General features: G+C 42.0%; 1 protein-coding gene across 3 annotated transcripts in view; it reads right to left on the bottom strand.

Moving 5' to 3' along the window:
- Nucleotides 1-23,893, bottom strand: part of FBXL2 (F-box and leucine rich repeat protein 2) — a 130,673-nt gene that overhangs the window by 23,437 nt on the left and 83,343 nt on the right. For 2 of the 3 annotated variants that reach the window (XM_004033815.4, XM_055383688.2), the window contains exons 5-14: nt 20,366-20,460; nt 11,898-11,966; nt 11,703-11,798; nt 11,354-11,480; nt 11,137-11,211; nt 9,635-9,765; nt 7,718-7,778; nt 6,904-6,948; nt 6,307-6,363; nt 809-1,021 (exon numbers count right to left, since the gene is read on the bottom strand). In XM_004033815.4, the coding sequence (XP_004033863.1) occupies nt 809-1,021; nt 6,307-6,363; nt 6,904-6,948; nt 7,718-7,778; nt 9,635-9,765; nt 11,137-11,211; nt 11,354-11,480; nt 11,703-11,798; nt 11,898-11,966; nt 20,366-20,460 (969 nt within the window). Of the gene's footprint in view, nt 1-808; nt 1,022-6,306; nt 6,364-6,903; nt 6,949-7,717; nt 7,779-9,634; nt 9,766-11,136; nt 11,212-11,353; nt 11,481-11,702; nt 11,818-11,897; nt 11,967-20,365; nt 20,461-23,893 lie in introns of those variants that run through there. The other variant, XM_031009230.3, reaches the window with a different exon arrangement.

Genomic DNA, 23,893 nt, shown 5'->3' with positions numbered 1-23,893 from the left:
CACTCTTGTCGCCCAGGCTGGAGTGCAATGGCGCAGTCTCAGCTCACTGCAACCTCCACCTCCCGGGTTCAAGCGATTCTCCTGCCTCAGCCTCCCAATTAGCTGGGATTACAGGCACGCACCCAGCTAATTATATTTTTAGTAGAGACGGTTTCACCATGTTGGTCAGCTGGTCTCGAACCCCTGACCTTGTGATCCGCCCACCTCGGCCTCCGAAAGTGCTGGGATTACAGTCGTGAGCCACCGCGCCCAACCCAACATAGGCTTTCTTATAAGGGCTACGATCACCAGACTGTGGAATCTCCAGCCCAGACCCAACTCAAGTTGAATCTTCCAGGGTGGAGTCTAAGCAAGAACATTTTGAAGAAGTTTAAGGTGACACTGTTGTGCCAGATCAGTTTGCATAACTATTGCATAACAGAAAATGAGTGTTGATTGATCAATTTATTTTGAGATGGAGTCTCACTCTGTGGTCCAGGCTGAAGTGCAGTGGTGCAGTCTGGGCTCACTGCAACCTGCTTCCCAGGTTCAGGTGATTCTCTTGCCTCAGCCTCCCGAGTAGCTGGGATTACAGGCGCCCACCACCACACCTGGCTAATTTTTGTATTTTTAGTAGAAATGGGGTTTCACCATTTTGACCAGACTGGTCTTGAACTCCTGACCTCAAGTGGTCCACCCACCTTGGCTTCTGAAAGTGTTGGGATTACAGGCGTGAGCCACCGCATGCCTAGCCCTGGTCTGATTCTTGATGTTTTCCTTTGGTGCTTAGAAATGTCAGGTGTGACTGACTCCCCTGCCCCATACCTACCCGCATCCGCTTGATGCCTGCACGGGTAACCTGCTGGCAGTCGTACAGCTCAAGGCGCTCCAGGCCTCGGCAGTTCTCTAGGTGTTCCAGGGCCACATCAGTGATGAGGAGGCAGTTGTCCAACTCCAGTACCCGCAGCCTCTCATGGCCACAGGTACTGTTGCTCAGGTGCAGGATCCCATCATCTGTGATGAGTTCACAGTGGGACAGGCTCTGGAACAGGAAGACATGAGTAAATGTTTGCAGGACCCTTATTCCAAGGCTCAAGTCCTAAAAAAAGCTGGAAGCTAGCCTTTTTGCCCTTCTGCAATGGGATGACACAGCAAGAATGCCCTCAGCAGATGCCAGCCCCTGGACCTCCCAGCCTTCAGAACTATGAGAAGTTTCTGTTCATTACAAATTATCCAGTCTGTAGTAGCAGCACAAAACAGACTGAGACATTTAATCAGGCAGTGAGGACCAAACACAAAGCCTTGGGGCCCTTTGGTTATGGGTTTGCTACACTGGGAGTGGCTTCTCTCTTCTAATTGTGTAAAGATGGAAATAAAATCTTCAGGGGAAATTTCAGTTTACCCCCTTGAGAGCAGTTTTATTGGCCAGTTCTCCATTTGAGGGGATGCCAGTGAAATCAATGCATCTAATGTCCTTGTTCATTTAGAAAATTGCACAAATAGCTGAGACCCAGAGATATACTGAGCATCTTTGAAGGTTATAATCAAATAGACCTTGAACAGCGTGATCTGACATTACTGACTTCTCTTGGGTAAACAGTAACGGTTGCAAAAGATAAATTCAGATGAATATTATATAGCCAAATGACATTTATGTAATTCTCTTAAGTTCTCTATATCAAAAACAGTTTCAGACCTGACAGTTTCCCCCAATGCATATCAAATGTAAGATTCACCCCACCATAAAAACTAGAGAGGCAAAAGTACTGTATCCATGTCCCATTTGTTCATTTGTTCCTTCAAATATATGAGTTCCAACTCTGTCCCAGCCCCCATGTGTGCAATGATGAGTAAAAGTATACTTCTCTGCACTGGCAGAGCCCAGACTGGAGAGTCTATAAAATCAAATAATGCTAATCTTTTAAACTGAAGCTGAGGTGCTTTGAGAGCATATGATAGCAGGATTTGTCCTGGGGAACAGACCACCGAGTTGATATTTGAAGGATTAGGAGCTAATCCTAGGAAAGAGAGCAAAGAGTTTGTTGTGTGCAAGGCCCAGGGGTAGCAGGAGAACGGCAAGTACTGTTTAGGAAGAAGGTCAACATATAATAGGTGGGAAATAAGAGGACGCATGTAGATGCAGATGGAATTGGGGAGGTAAGGGCCAGATCACAGAGTTGTGTAGGTTATGTAAAGAAATTTAGTTCTGATTCCAAGGTCAGTGGGAGGAGTTGTAAGGAGAATGTGATGTTACGATTGTTTTTCAAAAAAGATGGAAAATAAGTGTTGGTGAGGATGTGGAGCAATTGGAAGTCTCATATGCTGCAGGGGTTATTTCGATGTTTCTGACTGAAATGCATACATGTGTTAACCAAAAAACAGGAATACTGGCTGTAATGGCCCCAAACTAGAAGCAGTACTCAAATATTCAAAAGTAGAGAAAGGATAAATAAATCACAGTGTACCCATTCTATAAAGCAGTGAGAATGAACAATATACAACTACATGTCACAATATGGATAAGGAAACCAGATGAGTATATATGATGATTCCATTCATATCATTTAAATAAAATACAAAAAGAGGCAAAACTAATATATGCTATTTGGAAGTCACAACTTTTGGGGGATCAGTGATTGAAAGGGAGCAGAAAGGGCCTTTCCGGGGTCATGATAATGTTGACCTTTGATCGGGGTGTATTCAGTTTATGGAAATGCATTGATCTATACACCAATGATAAATGTACTTTTCTACATGTATATTTTACTTCAGTAAAGTTAAAATTTGAAAAACCACTCTGACTGCCAAATTTTTTAGTGCGGAAGTGGATACAGTTTAGAGCAAGTGAATGGCTACTGCAGTCTATGAAGCAAGGAAATGTCTGAGAGTTTGGACTTGACAAGTCCTGGCAGAGGAGACCTGAGTGGATGGGTGTAAGGTATTCCTGCAGAATAAAAAATCTAAGACATTGCAGTACTGGTTGTAACAGCCCCAAACTAGAAACTACTGCTAGAAACTAGAACTACTGGCTATGTAACTAGGCAGCAGAGTACCACCTCGAGGGAAGGGAAGCTAGAGGAGAGGAATTTTGTTGGACCTTGATGCTTTAAAGATTCTTCTCTGAGCTTGATCTTAACAATGTGGAATATATTTCCTTTCTCATGAATCGAATCACTCTACATGGTTTACATCAAATAGCAATTTATGTAATCAATGCTGTTCATTGGTTTTTAGCTTTTAGAATTGACTTAAGAGTAAAGCCAGAAAACTGGTTCTTCAGGAGGCTGTTTAAAATTGGTAAATAAAAAAATAGAAGTTTGATTACTTACAATAAAACGGAATGAGAAAAAAAGTGTCTCTCTGTGTATGTATATATTTCATTTTCTTTTTTTTTAAATTTTTATTTATTTTTTTTGAGATGGAGTTTCACTCTTGTTGCCCAGGCTGGAGTGCAATGGTGCAATCTCGGCTCAACACAACCTCCACCTCCCAGGTTCAAGCGGTTCTCCTGCCTCAGTCATGCATGCACCACCACGCCTGGCTAATTTTGTATTTTTAGTAGAGGCGGGGTTTCTCCATGTTGGTCAGGCTGGTCTCGAACTCCCGACCTCAGGTGATCCACCCACCTCGGCCTCCCAAAGTGTTGAGATTACAGGCGTGAGCCACCGTGCCCAGCCAATTTCATTTTATTTACATATGGATTCACACATATATACGTGTATATTTACAAACACAGATTGGAGAAAGATGATGGAGGTGGTGTATGAATGTCAATTTCTCCATTGTTTTAATATAGGGAAATTCAGAAATCAAGAAGTTAGCAGTAACATATGAGACTGAGGAGATACTGTTATATTAATTGAAAAACTTATGTACTGGCATACTCAAGTATTCATAGAAATTTTTAAAAACTGATTTAAGGAAAATCAGAGGGTGCTTGACCTGTTCTGAGTTAACAGGAAAATCCGCTGCCAACATGGTTCACACAGCAGTGGGGCCTTCTATATTAACACTAACAACGTAGTCAATAGTCAAAGCTGTCTGGTTCGGGCCAATTCTGCAGAGTAAGTGTCATTATTCCCTTTTTACAGATGACAGCATTGTGGCTCAAAGTTGAGACTTGCCAATTATACCCAGCTCAGGTTGGCCTTAAAGCCTTTTCTCCTGTCATGCACTGTCACTCATCCCTGGCAGGAGTGATGCATTCTGGAGGCGAGCAGCTTATATCACATTCCTGACTCAGAGGTGGTTAGGATGGTGGGGCAGAAGATGCAGAATGGGAGGTGGAATTGCTTTTAATTGCCATCAGCAGGTGTCTTCTGCTCCCATGGATGTGGTGTGGATGTGTGTGCATGAAAGAGACAGGGAGGAGAGGGACAGAGAAAGATAATCACTTTTCATTGCACAAAGAATTTCTCAAAAAGGACAGAAACTGGCCACAGTGATAGTTATCCCTGTGTAGGGAACATGGCAACTGGGGATTTTTCTCATATTCCTGGTACTTTTTTTTTTTTTTTGATGGAATTTTGCTCTTGTTGCCCAGGCTGGAGTGCAATGGCGAGATCTCAGCTCACAGCAATCTCCCCCTCCCAGTTTCAAGCAATTCTCCTGCCTCAGCCTCCCTAGTAGCTGGGATTATAGGCATGTGCCACCAAGCCTGGCTAATTTTTTGTATTTTTAGTAGAGACAGGGTTTCTCCATGTTGGTGAGGCTGGTCTTGAACTCCCGACCTCAGGCAATCCGCCTGCCTCGGCCTCCCAAAGTGCTGGGGATTACAGGCGTGAGCCACTGCGGCCGGCCTGGTACTTTTTAAAGTAACTTTTTCTTTTGAATTTTTTTTTTTTTTTTTGAGACAGAGTCTCACTCTGTCGCCAGACTGGAGTGCAGTGGCGTGACCTTGGCTCACTGCAACCTCCGCCTCCCGGGTTCAAGCAATTCCCCCATCTCAGCCTCCAGAGTAGCTGGGACTACAGGCGTGTGCCACCACGCCCAGCTAATTTTGGTAGTAGAGATGGGGTTTCACCATCTTGGCCAGGATGGTCTCAATTTCCTGACCTTGTGATCTGCCCACCTCAGCCTCCCAAAGTGCTGGGATTACAGGTGTGAGCCACCGTGCCTGGCCCTCTTGAATTTTGTCAAATTCTTTTTCTGCATTAGTTGATGTGATCATGTAATTCTTCTTCTTTAGTTAATATTGTTGATTACATCAGTCAGTTTTCAAATATTAAACTATACTTGTGTTTCTGGAGTAAACCCTGCTTGGCCATGGTATTATAATTATTTCTATATATTGCTACATTCTGTTTGCTAATATTTTGTTACAGATACTTGCTTCTATGTTTATGAGGAATATCAGTCTGTAGTTTGTTTTTTTTTTGGTATAATTTTGTTTGGTTTTGATAACAGGGTATTACTGGCCTCGTTAAAAAAAAAAAAAAAAAAGTTGTTTTGGGAGGCCGAGGCAGGTGGATCACTTGAGGTCAGGAGTTCGAGACCAGCCAGGCCAACATGGTGAAACCCCGTCTCTACTAAAAATACAAAAATTTGCTGGGCGTGGTGGTGCACGCCTGTAATCCCAGCTACTCGGAAGGATGAGGCAGGAGAATAGCTTGAACCAAGGAGGCAGAGGTTGCAGTGAGCCGAGGTCACGCCACTGCAGTCCAGCCTGGGTGACAGAGCAAGACTCTGTCTCAAAATAAAAAAAGAGTTGTAAAATGTTTTACTGTCTTATTTCCTAAAACAGAGTGTATAGAATTGATGCTAATTCAGGTCAGGTGCGGTAGCTCACACCTGTAATCCCAGCACTTTGGGAGGCCGAGGCAGGCAGATCACCTGAGGTCAGGAGTTCGAGACCAGCCTGGCCAACATGGCGAAACCCCGTCTCTACTAAAAGTACAAAAATTAGCCAGGCGTGGTGGCGCATGTTTGTAATCCCCCCGCAAGGCTGAGGAGGAGAATTGCTTGAACCTGGGAGGTGGAGGTTGCAGCGAGCTCAGATTGTGCCACTGCTTTCCACCCTAGGCGATAGAGTGAGACCCTGTTTTCAAAAAAAAAAAAGATGTTCATTCCTTAAATGTTTGGTAGAGCTCCCCAACAAAACCATCTGGATCTGGACATTTCTCTTTTGGGAATCTTAAAATTGCAAATTCAATGAAAGCAGTAATCAAATATTTAGATACCTTGCCTCCCAAGTTAGCCCAATTAATAGATTTTTGAAATCAAGAGAGATGATACCTTACAGAAAGAGAACCCAAACAGCTTCTTGCTGTGGTGGGAGGGCTCTTTCATCTTTAACAGGTGAATAATGTCAGAAAAACTCAGACTCACCAGGGCTTGCAGTTTAGGACAGTGAATGGAGAGCTGGATGAGTGTGCTGTCGGTTATCTGGAGAGAAACACGCTGTGTCAGTGTGGCTTCTACACCAGAACTTAATACCTAATCCTGGCTTCTCTTGAACACGAGAATCAAAAGGTGTAAAAGAGAATTAAAAACTCATCTCAAACACTCTGGGGCTGGGAGCTCCTCTCTTCACCAGCGCTCTAAAATCTGCCCACTTCTAGAGATGCAAAACTGTTCTTTGGTCTCTCTTCTGGTGCCCCAAGGAGGCTTGGGGCAAGGGACAAAGAGGGAGTGGGCAAGGAGGGTTCCCAGGATTCTCCTCTTTGGAGTCACCCCATCACTGGACATGTAAGCTTATTTTATAGAGCTATCCTGAACTTCTCTTCTGTAGTTCTGTCTGATGACTGAGAATGGCCAAAAGTTCACGCATCCACTGCCATGGCCTTCACAGGTTTCCAAGCCCTGCCACTGAGGTTGATCAAGGAGGGTCAGGATGATAGCGAGTCAGTGTCTCTGGCTGTGCTGAACTGGCCAGCAGTGACTAAGGAGCAGGCTGCCCTGCAGGGCTGTCAGGAGTCCACTCACCAGGATGCATTCTTCAAGATCCATCTTCTCCAATTCGTGGCAATTCTGGAAGAGTCCACAAGACACACCCCACATGTGAGTCAGTGGTGACAGCAACAATGGTGGCTTGCCCTATCCCTCTGAGTATTGGCCCAGTGTCCTTGTTCTCTTCTGTTAAGAAGTATGCCCTCTTCCTAAAGCTACCCAGTAAACCAGCACTTCTGAGCAGCTGCCTTTTGAGTTACAGTGCTTTGGAACTGGGAATAGGGCTGCCTCTGGCTGCATTTCCTTCTCTCAACTTGTAAAGAGAGTTGTCTACAACCTTCCCAGTGGCTCGCAGACATCAGCAGGTAAATTTTAGCCATAGCCTAGACTCTGGGAGGGCATGGGGATGGGGCACTAAGCCACACTGTGGGGGTTGGGTGGAGGTAGCCAAGTGTATCAGCAGCCCCAGGAGGACATGGGTTCCTGGCAGCAGGTCCAGAGGGGCCCCCAGTGGTCACTGTTTGCAGGACAAAGGGCAGGGTACAGCCCAGTTAGGGGATGCTGCTGAGAGGCCAAGTTGGGGTCCAGTGAGGAATGGAGTCTCCTGCCAGGAGGAGGCTGGTCCCACTTGACCACGCGTGAGGCTCAGACTCTTTACAGAACCCTCTATAGAACTTCCCTAGATTTCTGGCTAACTGGAAAAACTGCAATACACACCCCAAGGGTTCTACTCTACTTTGTGCCTGTCTTTTCTGAAGGTAGTCTTTTGCACACCCAAAACCACTCCAAGTCACTTTGAATTCGGGAGGTGAATTAGAGTTTGGTTGTATTCTTTAAATCTATGCCTTACCCGAGCTAAAAGTGTAAAACCTGCGTCAGTCAAATGGGAGCATCGGGCAGCCTCCAAAATTCTGAGGAGAAAGTGGGTACAGGGGAGAAAAAGGTACCAACTAGTTAATAATGGAAACACATATTTTATGATGCATACTTGAGTCTTTTCTGCTCTTTGACATGCTTTTGCTTCTGTTAACAGCCCTTAGGGAATGTGACCTGCCCAAAGCCCCGAAGTTCCATCCCAAACTTGGAAAGTAAATCCAGGAATCTTCCTGCTTTACCAGCATGTTGTTTTTAAGTAGTATTCTAATATTTGTTTTTTGGTTTTGTTTTTGTTTTGTTTTGTTTTGTTTTGCAAACAGCGTCTCATACGTCACCCAGGCTGGTGTGCAGTGGAGCATCTTGGCTCACTGCAGCCTCCGCCTCCCAGGTTCAAACGATTCTCCCGTCTCAGTCTCCCAAGTAGCTGGGACTACAGGTGCCCGCCACCATGCCCAGCTAATTTTTGTACTTTTAGTAGAAATGGGATTTCATCATCTTGACCAGGCTGGTCTCAAACTCCTGACCTCAGGTAATCCACCCACCTCGGCCTCCCAAAGTGCTGGGATTACAGGCATGAGCCACCATGCCCAGCCTTGTTCACTTTTTAAACACATTTAAAATGAACTTTTCTCAACAAAATCATCTTGAGATTTACTGCATTTATGGAAATTCCCAGGTACCCTAAAGGAAATTTAAAAAAATTTGTGGACAATGAAAAATAAGTTAATTCTCAATTACCCATGCTTAATAGGGATGGGTGCATGAATAACATTTCTAAGTTAAACACTCCCTTACAGCAATAATTTTGACCTCCTTTCTGGCCAGTTTTGATCACCCAAATTCCTTCTACTAAACAGAAATATCTAAATGATATAGTACCTTCTCTACAACAGTAAGAAAAATTGGTAAAAGCAGAAATATACAGTTCTTAAAAGATACAGAACTGGTGTGAGCGTGGGAATGGATCAGTTTCATTGGGAAGCAGAGATTTTTAAAAAGTATCTTTTTTTCTGCCTCTTGGATAAAGTTTAAGGTTGCTGGTTCTGAAGTCAACTATTGTTACTATTGTTAAAATTTTAATATTCATAGCTGGTAATGATAATCTATTACCTTGAGGATCAGAATACAAATTATTGTGTTTTTGTTTTTTTTTTGAGATGGGGTCTCACTCTGTCGCCTAGACTAGAGTGCAGTGGCCAATCTTGGCTCACTGCAACCTCCGCCTCGCGGGTTCAAGCGATTCTCCTGCCACAGCATTCCGAGTAGCTGGAATTACAGGCACCTGCCACCAACCCGACTAATTTTTGTATTTTTAGTAGAGACGAGGTGTCACCATGTTGGCCAGGCTGGTTTCGAATTCCTGACCTCAGGTGACCCACCCACCTCAGCATCCCAAAGTGTTGGGATTACAGGCATGAGCCACCATGCCTGGCCTAAATTATTATTTGTTAAAAACTTTTTTTCCTACTGAGGAAGAAGCTAAGTAAGAAGGTGATTGTGATATTCCCCTCATTCTGTCCATTTGGCAGCAGTTCTGGAGGAGAAGCTCATGTCCTTTGGATGTGAGGCTATCACTCCCCTCACTATGTGCTCACTCGGGTGCTTAAAGCAATAACATGATGAGGTAAATTAGGTGGGAAACTGTGTGACATTCATTAAGAAATTAAAGTTTGGATTCACTGGTGGTAGACATTTTATACTCTCCCAGTACATCCTCCAATGAACTGGATTTATACACTGCCGCACCCCAATTTACCCAACAAAAGCCAACAACAACATAACTACTGCCTCCACCGCCACTACCTGGCAAGCCTGTCCTCTCCTGAAGGAAGCCCTCTTGGTTAACTCAGCCAAACTCTGAGCTGCAAAGCAAAAAGTGCAGTGTACTCACTGCAGTCGCGGACAGTTCAAACCCAGGGCTGTAAGAGAGGCATCTGTGAGGTTGCTGCAACCCGAAAGGCAGAGAGCCTGTAGCCGGTGACAGCCCCTGCATATCTGCACCACACCTTCATCCGTGATACGCTGAGGAAAAGCAGCACAGAAAGAAAAGTCAGAGGACACCAGCAATACCAAAACGGGAGCAGCAGAAAAGTATCTGCTGTTGTTCAGTTTTGGTTGCTGATTACTAGCATTTTATCCAAATAACTTCAACAAAATAAGAAGTAGAGGGTAGACAGGTACTTGTGTTATCTCTGCACAGCTTTAAAATATTTTAGCAATTTAGATAAGATACATGCATCCAGGAAAAAATAAAATAAAATTTTTAAATAATATAAATGGAGAATAAAAGTTTAAAATTCCATTTCTCCCTCACTAGTCATCAAAATATAGATTTTTTCATAAAGTTTATAAACTCATAATTTAAAAATCTGATTAAAGAACTTTTGAGGCTTTCCTAGTTTAACTGACATTAATATTTGATTGGATTTCTGCAGATTAATGCTTTAGATATTTACAATATACACATATATTTATATTTCATCAAATGTTTTAGACAATAGGAAAATTAAATAAATCACAAAATTATTGATAAATACCTTAAATTCTATGAATTTGGCCATGAAGATTCAAAATAATATGTTCACTTAAACAGACTACTTCATATAGAAATAAACACGCACATCTATATTATACTTCAAGCCATCAGCCAGTGCTATGCTACACATAAGTCAAGGTCCTATTTTTGAGTAGTCCTGGCCCATATGGTCAACGTTTGTCCATAATATAGTTTCTGTTTTTTTTCCCCACCACTAGGGACTCTAAACATTTATAATATATTCACTTAAAGCTGAATGCAAGGGTTTTCCCTTACCTTTCTCAAAATCTATGTTCCCCTTGAAAACCTGGTAGGATGTAGCAAGCATCCTCTTCAATTACCAACATTTACAATGGCAGTGGAGAAGGACCAATAGTTTTTCATAGGCTAATGTCCTGATGAAAATGCCACCTTGCTCTTGCCTATGCGTTTTATTCTTTAAAGCATTTTTGCATGTGTTATTTCATTTTATCCACTGAAACAACGTGAGAGGAGTCATCATCCTCAATTTATAAGTTAAAAAAAAAAAGACACTTCATGTCTTAAAACTATTTAGTGACCAATTCACTGCATTCCTCAATAGCGTCCCTAATACTCTATTCAACAAAATCAAGACCTGGTCTATATTATTTTTAGGGGAGATATCAGTGGCTCCATATTGAGTATGATTCCTTTTTGTTGTTGTTGTTCTTCCAGCTTGTGACAAATTGGTAGGTTATATAAGGACACAGGATGAAAATCAGGGTGTGGCAACACAGCCCATCTCAGGTGCCTAGGGTGCTGCAGGGAGGCCTGAGGCAGACTGCTTTGGGAGACAACATAGAGCAAACGGTGTTCAGGAAAGGCACGCTACTTACTGAGCAGGACTGCAAGTTGAGGCTCACAAGCTCATGGCAGTAATTCTGAATGTGTTTCAGAGCTTCATCTTCTAACTGAGTGGACAGAGAAAACAAAAGACGGCTGGAATCCAGATGAGGGAACAGTGGGACACCAAGAAAAATGCAAAAGCAGCTTTCTGGATGATGTGCCCACACCTGACACATAACACAAACAGCTGTATCAACCCTCTGGTACCTGTGTGCAGCCTCTCAGGAGCAGGGCTTTCAGGCCTCGACAACCTCGCACCAGTGCCTCGATGCCATCCTTCGTGATCTGATCACACCAAGAGAGGTTCAGGTACTCCAGGTTTCGGCAGCCCTCACTGAGAGAACAAGAAACAAAAACTTATGTGCAGTCTCTCCTGTAGAGAGTTAATGACCAACTCTGAGTTTAGTACATCACAAGAAATTCAGAAGGGGAGACCATGCCTGGGACCTCTTGGAGTCACCTATTTCTTGCTGGATCCAATGTGACCATTAAGAAGGTTTCCAGAATGTTCATAGCTTTGGGTATTTCTCTTGACACAAACAATGGGCACTCTTACCTGATCCCCTTCAAGGAGCTGTTTGTAATAGACACACAGGAGGTCAGATCCAGATGTTTCAGCTTGGAACAGAATCTGCTAAGGCTATAACACGTGCTGAAAAAGAGCAGACGCACTAAAGATATTTTCAACCACGTTTCTCTCCCTTCTCTCTCCCCGTGGCTATTTGGTCACCAATTAATCTTCATTACTTACCTGTCAGTGATTTTTGTGCATCCATTGAGGTTCAAATGTTCAATGTTTCGGCAGTTCTGTGCAAAGGTCCTAAAATGAGAAAACATTTTAAAGCTCCCTGCAAGTTGCTGGACAGCCACTAGAGGGCATATGAAACCATTCACGCTTAGAACAGTGCTCCCTCAAACTTAATTAAAGCGCGTAAGAATCAGCTAGGGTTCTTGTCACAGTGCAGATTCTGATGATAGATCTAGAATGGGGCTCGACAGTCTGCAGTTTAAAGAAACTCCCAGGTGATGCCAGTGCTGCTAGTCTAGGGACCACGTTTTGAGAAGCAGAGTCCTAGACTACCTATCAATCAGTTCTCCTTTACCCACAGCTTGGTGAGTCATCACCGCCTAGCTCCCTGCTCCCTCCGCTCTACAAAAAAATCAATTTGAACCAAGGGGGCAAATCTTCTAGTACTGTGCCATGCTGTCACTTGCTTACCCTAGAGCCTTTCCAGAGAAACCATTTCTGGCGATTCATAGAAGACAGCAGTTAATCAGTATCAAGACCCACTCATTTTACTGGTGAGGACATTCAGTCATGAAGAGAAACTTCCTCATTGATTTGTGGGTTGGTACCAAGGCCAGAAGCAGCACATTAAAACCCCCTATTCACCACTCACTGCTTAACATATTCAGAAAGGACTAGCTCAGGTCGTCTCCATCATTCTGAAATACAGCTTTGAGATTTGCTCCTTCCAACCTGCCCTGGTACAGATAGGGGGAACCAAGCCTGATGGACTGTCTGAGATGAAGAAATGGGGCTGAAATTCTAGGAAGACCAAGGCAGCTGGAGTTATCTGGCAAAAGCATTGGAGTAGACAGAACGTCACAAAGAGAACTCCAGAGATCTGTGGAGGGTGCCCCTCAAGAATTAAGTACAGGCCAGGCATGGTGGCTTATGCCTGTAATCCCAGCACTTTGGGAGACCAAAGCAGGAGGATCCCTTGAGCCCAAGAGTTTGAGACCAGCCTAGGCAACATAGTGAGACTCTATCTCCAAAACAACAACAACAACAAAAAGAATTCAGTACCACACTGATCAATGTATGCATGTGATGAAATTACCCAAAGCCCAAGGCCAGGGAATCAGAATGAACAAAAAGCATTAAAGGAAACAGTAGCCAGAGCTCACCGAGGGCAAGGAATAGTGCTCATTTCTACCAACCAAGAGTGAAAAATGCCACAATTCTTGGGGCATTGGGTAGAGTATTGAGAAGAGTCTTCCTTTAGGAGTGGCGCACAATTAGCCCTAAACACTGCTTTGGTACAACCTAACAAATCTTTAAAACAAGACCTAACAGGAACTATTCCCAATTAAGTCAACTGTATCCCAGAACAAAACCTGAGTATTTATAGGAATACAAAAATATCTGCACCCAACAAAGTAAAATTCACAATGTCTGGCATTGAACAAAAAATTATCATGTTTTCATAGAAGGAAGAAAATATATCCACAATAAAGAGAAAAGGTAATCCACCAAAACCTACTCTAAACTGACACAAATAGCAGAAACAACAAAGGTATTAAAAGTTATAATGTTATTGCCTAGAATATATTTCTATGAAGCTAACAATTAAACATGTTATGTAGACACATGGAAAAATAAAAGAGATCCAAGTTAAACTTTTAGATATGAAAACCGGCCAGATGCAGTGGCTCACGCCTATAATCCCAGCACTTTGGGAAGCCGAGGCAAGCAGATCACTTGAGGTCAGAAGTTCAAGATCAGCCTGGCCAACATGGTGAAACCCTGTCTCTACTAAAAAAAAAAAAAAAAAAATTAGCTGGTGTGGTGGCACATGCCTGTAGTTCCAGCTGCTTGGGAGGCTGAGGCAGGAGAATCACTTGAACCCGGGAGGTGGAGGTTGCAGTGACCCATGATCACACCACTACACTCTAGCCTGGGCCACAGAGCGAGACTCCATCTCAAAAAAAAAAAAATATGAAAACCACAATGGCTGATATAAAACTTTATTGGATGAGATTAACAACAGATTAGATATGGCAGAAGAAAAGATTAGTGAACTTGAAGACATAGCAATAGCAACTATCAAAAACGAAACACAAAAGCAGAAAAAGAACAGAGCATGAATGAACTGTAGGACAACTTCAAGCAACCTAATATACATGCGATTGGAATCACTAAATAAGAGAGACAGAGGAAGAAGGAAAAAATACTGAAGAAATAATTGCCAAAATTTTCCCCAAACTTTATGAAAACAATAAACCCATAGACCCAAGGAACTCAAAGAACCACAAGTGCAAGAAACATGAAGAAAAACACACCAAGGCATATAATAACCAAATTGATCAAAACCAGTGACAGATTAGCCATGCATGGTGGTGTGTGCCTGTAGTCCCAGCCACTTGGGAGGCTGAGGTGGGAGGATCACTTGAGCTCAGGAGGTGGAGGTTACAGTGAGCCAAGGTGGTGCCACTGCACTCCACTCTGGGTGACAGAGTGAGACTCCAGAGAGAGGAAGAGAGAGAGAGAGAGAGAGAAACCAGTGATAGGAAAACCCTAAAAACAGCCAGAAAACAAAGCCATGTTATGTACAGAGAATAAAACATAAGGGTGACAGCAGATTTATCACTGGTAATGAAAAAGCAAGAAAACAGAGGAGCACCATCCTTAAAATACAAAAAACAAAAAATAGTCACTATAGAATTCTAGACTCAGCAATTTTTTTTTTTTTTTTTTTGAGACGGAGTCTTGCTCTGTCACCCAGGCTGGAGTGCAGTGGTGCAATCTCGGCTCACTGCAAGCTCCGCCTCCCGGGTTCACGCCATTCTCCTGCCTCAGCCTCCCAAGTCGCTTGGACTACAGGTGCCCGCCATCACGCCCGGCTAATTTTATTTTTTGTATTTTTAGTAGAGACGGGATTTCACTGTTGTTAGCCAGGATGGTCTCGATCTCCTGACCTCATGATCCGCCCGCCTCAGCCTCCCAAAGTGCTGGGATCACAGGCGTGAGCCACTGCACCTGGCCCAGCAAAAATATTTTTTTAAGTGAAGGAAAAAACAGATTTTTTTAGACATAGACGAGCTGGAAGAATTAATCAGACTTGCAGTAAAATAAATGTAAAAAAACTTCTTTATGCAGAAAGAAAATGATACCAGATAAAAATATGTGTCTACAGAAAGGAATGACTGGACATAGCAACTACTTGGGTGTATACAACTTTTAAATTTAAATCTCTTAAAAATAGGCCGGGCACTGTGGCTCATGCCTGTAATCCCAACACTTTGGGAGGCTGAGGCAGGCAGATCACTTGAGGCCAGGAGTTTGAGACCAGCCTGGCCAACAGGGCAAAACTCTGTCTCTACTAAAAGTACAAAAATTAGCCGGGCGGGGTGGTACATGCCTGTAGTCTCAGCTACTTGGGAGGCTGAGGCACAAGAATCACTTGAACCTGGGAGGCAGACGTTGCACTGAGCCTAGACCATGGTATTGCACTCCAGCCTGGGTGACAGAGTGAGACTGTCTAAAATAATAATAATAATGATAATAATAAATCTCTTAAAAATAATTGGCTGTTAAACAAAGATACTAAATCTATTATGAAGTTTATATAAGTAGAATTAAAATGTATGACAACAATAGCATAAAGACCGAGTGAGGAGAAATGGAAGTGTTATGTAATACAGTATGAGGGTAGACTGTACTAAATCAAAGATGCAGTCAATAAACTCTAAAGCAACAACTAAACATATGAAGAGCTATAGAAATGAAGCTAAAAAAGAATATAAAATGAAATCATAAAAAACACTTAATCTCGGCCAGGCATGGTGGCTCATGCCTGTAATCCCAGCACTTCGGGAGGCTGAGGTGGGCAGATCATTTGAGGTCAGGAGTTCAAGACCAGCCTGGGCAACATGGTGAAAACCTGTCTCTACTAAAAATATACAACTTATCCAGGCAAGGTGGCCCATGCCTGTAGTCCCAGCTACTTGGGAGTCTGAGGCACGAGAATCGCTTGAACCCAGGAGGCAGAGGCTGCAGTGAGTCGAGATTGTGCCACTGCACTGCAGCCTGGGCAACAGAGCAAGACCCTGTCTCAAAAAAAAAAAAAAAATCTAAAAGAAGAAAGAAAAAGAGGAAAAGAGAAAAAAGAATGTATGGGACAAATAGAAAACAAACAGCAAGAGGGTAGATTTAAACCTAACCATAATAATCACATTAAATGCAAATGATCTAACACAAATTAAAAAGCAAAGATTGTCATATTGGATAAAAAGCAACACCCAGCTGGGTGCGGTGGCTCACGCCTGTAATCCCAGCACTATGGGAGGCCGAGGAAGGCGGATCACAAGGTCAGGAGATCAAGACCATCCTAGCTAACATGGTGAAACCCCATCTCTACTAAAAATATAAAAAATTAGCTGGGTGTGGTGGCACATGCCTGTGGTCCCAGCTACTCGGAAGGCTGAGAAGGAGAATGGCTTGAACTCAGGAGGCAGAGGCTGCAGTGAGCTGCACTCCACTGCACTCCAGCCTGGGCGACAGAGCAAGACTCCGTCTAAAAAAAAAGAAAAAAAAAGCAACACCCAACTATAAAAAATCAACTTTAAATATAGATACAAATAGATTAAAATAAAATGATGGAAAAACATATATAATGCCAATACTAGTCAAAAGAAAGCTGGAATGACTATATCAGACAAAGAAGATTTTATAGTAAAGAAAACTATCAGGAATAAAAGAAGGACAAGCAATGAAAAAGACACAGCAATTCTAAATGTTTATATACATAATAACAGAGCTTCAAAATACTTGAAGCAAGAGCTGATAGGACTGTGAGGAGAAATAGACAAATACAAAATTATAGGCAGATATTTCAATATTCCTCTCTTATTAGTTGATAAATTAGTAGTCAGAAAATTAGTAAGAATATAGAAGATCTGCTCAACACTATCAACCAACCTGTCCTACTGGCATTTATAGCACACTTCATCTAACAGCAGAATATACATCTCTTCAAGTGCACATGGGACACTTGCCAAGACTGGCCATATTATTGGCCACAAAACAAGTCTCAATAAAATTAAAAGGATTCAGGGTATAACTATGTTCTGTGATCACAACTGAATTGAATTACGAATCATTAACATGCTCTTCTGGAAAATGTCCAAATATTTGGAAACTAAATAATATTGTTCTAAATAACCCATGGGTCATGGAAGAAATCAAAAGGGGAATTAGAATGCATTTTGCATGAAAATGAAAACATAGCATTTAAGAATTTGTGGCATAAATTTTCCCCAAAGTATTGACTTAGTTTATGTCATTAAACTCCCATACTAGAAAAAAAGGTCTCAAATCAATGACTTCAGCTTCCATCTTAAGAAACTAGAGAAAAAACAAAAACAAAAACAAATGAAGCCCAAAGTAAGCAAAAGGAAGGAAATAATAAAGATCAGAGTGGAAATAAATGAAGTAGAAAACAGAAAAACAATGAAAAATGGGTGAAAACAAAAGCTGGTTCTTTGAGAATATCAATAAAATTGATAGACCTCTTAATAGCCAGACTGACGAGGACCAAAAAAAAAAAAGACAACAATTACCAATTTCAGAAATGAGAGGGGATATCACTGCAGATTTTACAGATATTAAAATAAGAGGATATTATAAACAACTTAATGCTAATAAGTCCAGGAACTTAGGTGAAATGGACAAATTCCTTGAAAGACACAGACTACCAAAACTCATTTATGAAGAAATAATCTGAAGAGTTCTATACATATTAAAGAAATTGAGGCCGGGTGCGGTGGCTCATGCTTATAATCCCAGCACTTTGGGAGGCCGAGGCAGGCAGATCACCTGAGGTCAGGACTTCAAGACTAGCCTGGCCAACATGGTGAAACCCCCGTCTCTACTGAAAATACAAAATTAGCCAGGCATGGTGGTGGGTGCCTGTAATCTCAGCTACTTGGGAGGCTGAGGCAGGAGAATCCTTTGAGGTTGCAGTGAGCCAAGACTGTGCCATTGCACTCCAGCCTGGGCAACAAGAGTGAAACTCCATCTAAAAAGAAAAAAAAAAGGAAACTGAATTTGTAATTAAAAACCTTCCCTCCAAAAAACATGTAGGAGCAGAAGGCTTCAATAGTGAATTCTACAAAACATTTTTTAAAAATACAAATTGTACATAAACACTCCCAGAATTTTTAAAAATTGTTTTTATTTTTATTTCATTATTTATTTATTTATTTTTGAGACGGAGTCTCGTTCTGTCGCTTGCTCACTGCCAAGCTCCATCTCCCGACTTCAGGCCATTCTCCTGCTTCAGCCTCCCGAGTAGCTGGGACTATAGGCGCCTGCCACCACACCCAGCTAATTTTTTGTATTTTTAGTAGAGACAGGGTTTCACCGTGTTAGCCAGGATGGTTTCAATCTCCTGACCTCGTGATCCACCTGCCTCAGTCTCCCAAAGTGCTGGGATTACAGGCATGAGCCACTGCACCCAGCCAAATTGTTTTTATTCTTGAGAGATAGGGTCTCACTCTGTCACCCAGCTTTGAGTATGGTGGTGTGATCACAGCTCACTGCAGCCTTGAACTCCTGGGCTCAAGTGATCTTCCCACTTTAGCCTCCCAAATAGCTAGGACTACAGGTATGCACCACCACACCCAGCTACTTAATTTTTTTTTAGAGATGGGGTCTTGCTGTGTTGCTCAGGCTGGTCTCAAAATCCTGGGCTCAAGTGATTCTCCCACCTTGGCCTCCCAAAGCACTGGGGTTATAGATGTCAGCCACTGAACACACCCCCAGAAATGTGAATAGGAGGAAATACTTCCCAATTCACTCCATGAAGCCAGTATTACCTTGATACCTAAACCAGACAAAAGCATTATAAGAAAATAAAATCATAAGACAATATTCCTCATGACCACAAATGCAAAATTTTTTAACAAAATTGTAGCAAATAGGATCCAATAATATATAAAATAAATAATACATGGCAATTCAAGTGGGCTTTATATGAGTGATGGAGGGTTGTTTAAACATGTTTAAAAGAGCCAATCTAATTCATGATTTAAAGAATTTTCTTGATTTAAGGAAAATCATTTTGTTCCATAACATTTAAAGTGAGTGTTTTTATACTTAAAAGATGTTGTGAATCAATTTTTTTTTAGCAATGGTATAGCAGATGTTTGTATTATAAATTCTACTGTCTGCATTCACTGTATGTTGCACATTCTTACTGGAAGTCTGTGATTGCTGTACATCGTGGTAATATTTAGGTCTGCAAGAACACAAAGTGTATTCCAAGGTTATGGGGGGTATATCCTAATTTTAGCCAAACTCTTAAGCAGTACTAGAGGCCATGAGGATAAAGACATGAAGGCTTTAATCATCTCTGTCTCCAGAAATCCTCAAAGCACAAATTTTTGTTTGTTTGTTTGTTTGTTTTTTTGGTTGAAGAGTCTCATTTTGCTGCCCACACTGGTCTCAAACTCCTGGCTTCAAGGGATCGTTCGTTCCACCTCAGCCTCCCAAAGAGCTGGGATTACAGGCATGAGCCACTGTGCCTGGCCAGTACACATCCTTAACATTGATAACATTCCCAATAGCCTGGGTGCAGTGGCTCACACCTGTAATCCCAGCACTTTGGGAGTTCAAGATGGGTGAGCTCAGGAGTTCAAGACCAGCATGGCCAACATGGTGAAATCCCATCTCTACTAAAAATACAAAAATTAGCTGGGCATGGTGGTGCATGCCTGTAATCCCAGCTACTCAGGAGGCTGAGGCAGGAGAATCACTTGAACCTGGGAGGCAGAGGTTGCAATGAATTGAGATTGTGCCATTGCACTCCAGCCTGAGTGACAGAGTGAGACTCAGTCTCAAAAAAAACAAACAACAACAACAACAAAAAAACCCCAATAAATAATGGCTATCCAGTAAGAGATGGGCAAATATTTGGTTGGATAGGATATATTGCTAACTGTAATAAAATTAATGTAAAAATCACATCTCATTATGAGTAAGCAAAATTCTAGCTTATGCCAAGGAAATTTTTGAAATAGTTATTTTATCAATTAGTAAAATTTATATATAAAGGTAGCTAATATTATGAGAGGAAAACTAGGAAGATGCCAAAGTGAAGAAGGGAATAGAAAAGAGGTAGGCACTTCATACATGTTATTTCTTGTTATGCCTATGACAGTCCTGTGGGAGCTATAGCTGCCCTGACTTTGCAGAAGAGAGAACTGACACTCGGCCAGGGGAAATAATTTGTCCCAAGGTCACATCCCTAACAACAATACAGCTCGGTTTCCAACCCAGGTTTGCTATTCCAAAGTCCTGGTCCTCTCATTACTCTATGCAAATTACCACAGAAAGAATTTTAACAGAAGAAGAGCATGTAATAGGCTTGGTTTATTTTTGCTGATGAAAATGCTACAAGCTGCCAGGACAGTGAGTCACTGGATTTGACTTACTTCAAGGAGGAATCCCCAACACCAATGCAGCCTCGCAAGCTGAGCTTCCTCAGGAACCCACCGCATCGCTTCGAGATATTTTCCACCACTCGACCCTTTAATCAAGAAAGTTCGGGGGGAAAAAATACTGTTTTTTCACGCTGCTTATCTAACAGCAAAATAACCTGAAATCTAGGAACTGAATATATTTTTCCAAGTGTAACAGAAAATATTTTGGAACATTCCTGTAACACCTCAGTTCTATCCTTAATGCATACAGGGGCTGCAAGCACTGAAAAATGGTCCAATTAAAGCATTAAGTATTCTAAAACCAACCAACAAACAAAAACAAACACAAATGCAAAAACCAAAACCTGTACACTGCCTTTTGAAAGCCTTAGCCCTGGGGTTAGGCCCTCCCTACCCAGGTCACAGCTATTCCACCAACCAAAAGGCTTTTTGAGGTTAGCTGTGGGAATACCAGCCACTGAGCAGAGATCTAAGACAATGCTGCTTTAAAAAGAAAATCCTACTTGAGCTAAGCATTACCACTTCAAAAGTATAACAATATATTGCAAAAGCTCCTCCTCATCCTCCTTAGCTGTCCTCTACTTAAACACATTTGCTTTGAAAAAGGAACTTTTGTTGAGTACTGGCAGAGATATTAGAGGAAGCAAAAAGAAAATGAACAATGAACAATGATTAAGCACCTCCACTTTTTAAAAAATGTTTTCTATTTCAAATCACTTTTTTTCTTTAGAGACAGGGTTGGTGTTGGGGGGTCTCGCTTTGGTGCCCAGATTGGAGTATAGTGATGTGGTCATAGCTCACTGCAGCCTCAAACTCCTGGGCTCAAGTGATCCTCCTGCCTCAGCCTATGGAGTAGCTAGGACTACAGGAACATGCCATGGCACCTGGTTTACTTCCACTTTTTGAGGAACAATTTCTTGTACCTATTATGGCTCATTTAATAGTCAAAAAACTTCATGAACACTCCCAAAATGGAGGTAAGAAAGAGTATGTGTGGAATACAGAAGATCCCTTAGGGCATCCTGTAGTACTACCATGCCCTGTGATTTATGTCAGTAGCAAACTACAACAACCCAATCCAAGCACGACTATTAATGACTAGACCTTCAGGAATAAAGGTCTGAGTCATTCCACCAGGTAAAGAACCATCACCAGCTGAGGTGCTTGCTGAAGGCAAAGGAATACAGAAATGCATTGTGGAAGAAGGTAGTTATAAATACTAACTACAACCTCTACCTCCACAAGGGAGGAAAAGTTCAAAGGGACAATTTGATTGGTTTTGAATAATATTATCCTCATTTTATAAAACAGCAATCTTGGCACTGAACTGTAAGCATGATGAATTCACCAGGATACATCAAAACCACAGGGGCCAGATGCAGTGGCTCACGCCTGTAATCCCTGCACTTTGGGAAGCTGAGGAAGGTGATTCACTGGAGGTCAGGAGTTCGAGACCAGCCTGGCCAACATGGTGAAACCCTTTCTCTACTAAAGATACAAAAATCAGCAGAGCATGGTGGGGCATGCCTGTAGTCCTAGCTACTTGGGAGGCTGAGGTAGGAGAACCGCTTGAGCCTGGGAGACAGAGGTTGCAGTAAGCCAAGATCACGCCACTGCAGTCCAGCCTGGGTGACAGAGCAAGACTCTGTCTCATAAAAACAAACAAACAAAAAACCCTACAGGATACATATTGTTACCTAGCTAACATCTTAATTATGTTGAAAATCCAATCTTTGATACTGCTAGCATTTATTTATACTTTCTTGAGACTACTTGCATTAATAATTATTAATATTTTTTGAAGCAAAATTCCAGACAACTGTAAAATAAATCTTTGTCACCAGGGGGAAAAAGATTATGACTTAGAAATCAAAGATACATATTTAAGTACCTAATAAACAGGAAAAAAAAAAACAGCTCTACACCAATGTCTACAAATAGAGCACCTAATATACTGTTCTCCATTTCAAGTTAGTAACATTTTTTAAAATTTTACTATTATTATACTTTAAGTTTTAGGGTACATGTACACAATGTGCAGGTTTGTTACATATGTATACAGGGAATTGAACAATGAGAACACATGGACACAGGATGGGGAATATCAAGTTAGTAACATTTATATAAACTTTCTAGTCCTCCTTTTTTGGGGCAAAGTTCTTGTACTGGAATAGAAAACTACATACACAATTTTCTGTTCCACTGTTTCCAACTAAGAGGGGGAAAATGCAAATCCATTTCAGTGCAAGATTCAAGCCAATGACTCTGTGTCTTATCTACTAGACAATATGTTATACGCATGCTTTTAGAATGAAGGGCTTTAGAGAAAAATAAGCCCTAAAATGGGCTAAAGACCCCTGGAGTTATCACTTTTAGATTCACACACTACTTAGTTATTTCTCATTTTTGGCCTAGCACAATCTTCAATAACCATGAAGACACTGACAACAAAATGTCCAAGTTTTAAAGGCACAGAAAATGCCAACCCAAACTTCAGGTAAACTACACGTATTCAGGAAAGAGTGATGAGGAAGGAAGGTACCGTGTGCACTTGTCACCTAGATGCTTTACTCTGCCTTTTCTTCATGTGCCAGTCATGCAACCCACTGTTCAAGATACCTACAGTCTCCTCTTAGTAGGTGAGTGACCTTGGGTAAGTTACTCAGCCTTTTCTTTGCCTCAGTTTCTTTAATATGGTGCTTACGACAGTGTCAGGCACACAACAAATATTATTAGTGTGTTGATCCTGATCCTTGGCAACTTCTCTTTTCTCTCAACATATCCAAAAGTTACCATTTCCTTCCCAAAGTGCATATTTTTAAGACTATCCATAAAATGCTTCCTAGGGCAAGCATCCTCCAAAGGGTCTTAAGGACTATGGCAGACCCCAAGACTGGTTCATAATCTAGGGTGGACCAAGGGGGCTAGCCCAAAAGAGAAGCTAAGTGTTATGACTAGATTGAAACTCTGGTGCCAGCTATTTTAGGTTTTCACATGCAATTCTTTATATAACTGGTAAACCATAAACTGGCTTCCCCTTTGGTGGATATACTTTTAAGTATTTCTGGGATGTGTTTATACGGCAGTTAGCTGAAAGTCAGCAGTCAGCTAAAATCTTGTAATCAAATAATGCACAAGGTAGTGATATTTACTTGAAATAGTAGTACTTTTTAATATCAAAATAATTTTTTTTTTGAGACAGGGCCTCACTCTGTCACCCAGGCTAGAGTGCAATGGCACAATCAGAGCTCATTGCAACCTCTGCCCCCTGGGCTCAGGTGATCCTCCCACCTCAGCCTCCTGAGTAGCCAGGACTACAGGAATGTGCCATTGTGCCTGGCTAACTTTTGTTTTTTCATTTTTTAGTAGAGACGCAGTTTTGCTATGTTGCCCAAGCTGGTCTTGAACTCCTGGGCTCCAGTGATCTGCCCGCCATGGCCTCCCACAGTGTTGGGATTTCAGGTGTGGGCCACTGCACCCAGCCTGACTTTAAAAGTTCATGGGAGGCCGAGGCGGGCG

The sequence above is a fragment of the Gorilla gorilla genome, chromosome 2 (genome assembly GCF_029281585.2).
Source record: "Gorilla gorilla gorilla isolate KB3781 chromosome 2, NHGRI_mGorGor1-v2.1_pri, whole genome shotgun sequence".
Taxonomy (NCBI): Eukaryota; Metazoa; Chordata; class Mammalia; order Primates; family Hominidae; genus Gorilla; species Gorilla gorilla.
Note: the sequence above shows the minus strand (reverse complement) of the source record. Positions and strands in the feature narration are given on the sequence as shown.